This window comes from Erigeron canadensis, chromosome 2, assembly GCF_010389155.1.
Source record: "Erigeron canadensis isolate Cc75 chromosome 2, C_canadensis_v1, whole genome shotgun sequence".
NCBI lineage: Eukaryota > Viridiplantae > Streptophyta > Magnoliopsida > Asterales > Asteraceae > Erigeron > Erigeron canadensis.
Window position 1 is genome coordinate 24,434,496 of NC_057762.1, and position 2,564 is coordinate 24,437,059.

At 37.1% G+C, this 2,564-nt stretch overlaps 1 protein-coding gene across 1 annotated transcript; it reads left to right on the plus strand.

Moving 5' to 3' along the window:
- The first annotated feature begins 240 nt into the window (after positions 1-240).
- Positions 241-1,986, plus strand: LOC122588884 (aspartyl protease family protein At5g10770-like). Its single transcript, XM_043761104.1, has 2 exons — positions 241-416; positions 526-1,986. Exons 1-2 carry the CDS (start codon positions 248-250, stop codon positions 1,758-1,760), a joined length of 1,404 nt encoding a protein of 467 aa, XP_043617039.1. The 5' UTR covers positions 241-247; the 3' UTR covers positions 1,761-1,986.
- The last annotated feature ends 578 nt before the right edge of the window (positions 1,987-2,564 follow it).

Below are 2,564 nucleotides of genomic sequence, written 5' to 3' on the forward strand. Positions count from 1 at the left end.
AATGGTTCATTGTTCACAAACAAAGGAGATGTTTTGAAGCCTTAATTATATAAATTATTAAGCTTTAAGAAAAATCTTGTTGTAAACGTGTAGTTATAGGCTAAAGTATTGAAAATTTGGGGCCTTTATAATTGGTGGGCCTTAGGCCCATGCCTAACCCCACATAACCATAAGGCCGGCTCGTTTTTTGGATATAAATATCGTGAGTACAAGGCTGTAAGAGAAGCATCATCGAGGAGAAGCGGAGATGAAACCATCATCCAATTCTCTCAACCTGGCCCTCTATTATTCTCTCTTATTTTTTGCTCTTGCTAAAAAGGAATTTGTTTATGAAACAAATGAAGAAGCACAACATTATCATACCCTTCAACTAAACTCTTTTTTACCATCATCTAATTGTACCCCATCCGCTAAAGGTTGGTATTACAAATTCTATTTCTTTCTTCACTTTTTAAATTTACTATTACAAAGTGTTATTCAACATTTAAGTTAACTCTAACAAAGCTATAAGCATTTATTGATCAGGTGACAAGAAAGCGGGATATTTAGAAGTGGTTCATATACATGGACCATGTTCTAAATTAAGTGAAGACATGGTGACACCCTTGACAGTGGAAGAAATATTCACTCATGATCAATCCAGAGTTGACTCAATCAGGGCTAGATTGACCACTGGCTCCAAGACCACTCTCCCTGCAATACCTGGCAGTATAATCGGGTCAAGTAACTATATCGTGACTGTCGGATTAGGTACCCCAACTAAATACCTTTCACTCGTTTTCGACACAGGAAGTGTTCTAACTTGGACACAATGCCAACCGTGTGACGGAACCTGCTATACCCAACTAGAACCCATATTTGCACCATCTGCATCAACCACTTATAGCAATATTTCCTGCAGGTCCACCAAATGTGTTGGACTTGCTTCTGCAACTAGCAACAAACCCGGGTGTAGCTCAAACAAGTGTATTTATCGTATTAACTATGGCGACAAATCTTTCACAACTGGATTGTTTGGAAAAGACAAACTTAAACTAACTTCAAAAGATATAGTTAATGATTTCTATTTTGGTTGTGGTCAAAACAACCAAGGAACATTTAATGGTGCTGCCGGGCTTCTAGGACTTGGTCGCGACAATCTATCTATTGTGTCACAAACTGCTACAAAATACGGAAAAGTTTTCTCTTATTGTCTCCCATCAAAGTCAAGCGCCACGGGCTATTTGACATTTGGAAGTAGCATAGTTTCTAAAAATGTTAAGTACACACCATTCTCACCACAATCACAAGGGAGCAATTTCTATGGTCTTGATCTTCTAGCTATATATGTTAGTGGAACTAAACTTGCAATAAGCCCAACGGTGTTTACATCCGCAGGTATGATCATAGACTCGGGAACTGTCATTACAAGGCTCCCTCCTACAGCCTACTCGGCTCTACGTAAAGCTTTCCGTGCAGGAATGAAGAAATACAAATTGACTAAACCCTTTTCTATACTTGATACATGCTATGATGTTACAAACACTTCCAATGTTACAATTCCAAAAATAAGCATGCTTTGGGGTGGGAATGTGTTAGTTGAGACTCCACCTTCAGGTATTATCTATAAAAATGGCAATAGTCAAGTGTGCTTAGCTTATGCTTCAAATATGAAAGATTCAGAACTTGCTGTATTTGGAAATTTTCAACAACAGACACTACAAGTTGTGTATGATGAGAATGCAAAGAAGGTTGGATTTGCACCAGGAGGATGTGCTTAAACAAAATATGAAGAAAAGAATTACTACTCTCAATACATATATGGATATATAGTTTTTAAAAATAAGTAAAAAGATTGTTGAAATAAGGTATAGGTGTAAGTGTTGTTGGTTACCATGTCGGAATTTGTTCAACCAAAAGTAAATTGTGATTGCTTTCGAATTTGGTAAAAGAATCTGGAATGCTTCATAGAGAAATCAAAATTCCGATTGGTTTCAGATTCGAATACTGACACATGCAAATATAATGAGGAGTCTTAACAACGCTATACTCATCTAACACATTGGAGCAAATCCTTTAGGCCGTTGTCAGGAGTCGAACCAAGCGTGAACGCACCTGCGTGGGGTGTTAGTCATTTATCCACTTTTGCCTTGAAAAAAGAACAAAACAAAACAAATTCTCATTGAATCAAATTGTGTAATTATGTCGCAACTTGTTATTTTGTGTATCTAGTTTCTAATACACCCCCATAGTGCTAGCACAAGACAGCAGGCCGATGAAATCTTTTCCGTCAAAAGTGTCCGATACATTTATAATTGGGTTTAGTGCGTCGAAATGTAATCAACTATGCCCAAAAAGTTATAGTGTGCATGAACTAAGTTCGACCTTTATTTTATGTACAAACTTGGTAAAAAATGTTTATATCATGCAAAAGGCATGGCCGACCAATCAAAATCTTGCACGTGACAGTTAATATGGGATGTCACGTAGCTGATATGAGTTTCCACGTATGCATTTTGCATTATATAAACATTTTTTACAAGTCCGTGCATAAAATAAAGGTCAAGTTTAGTTCGTACACACTA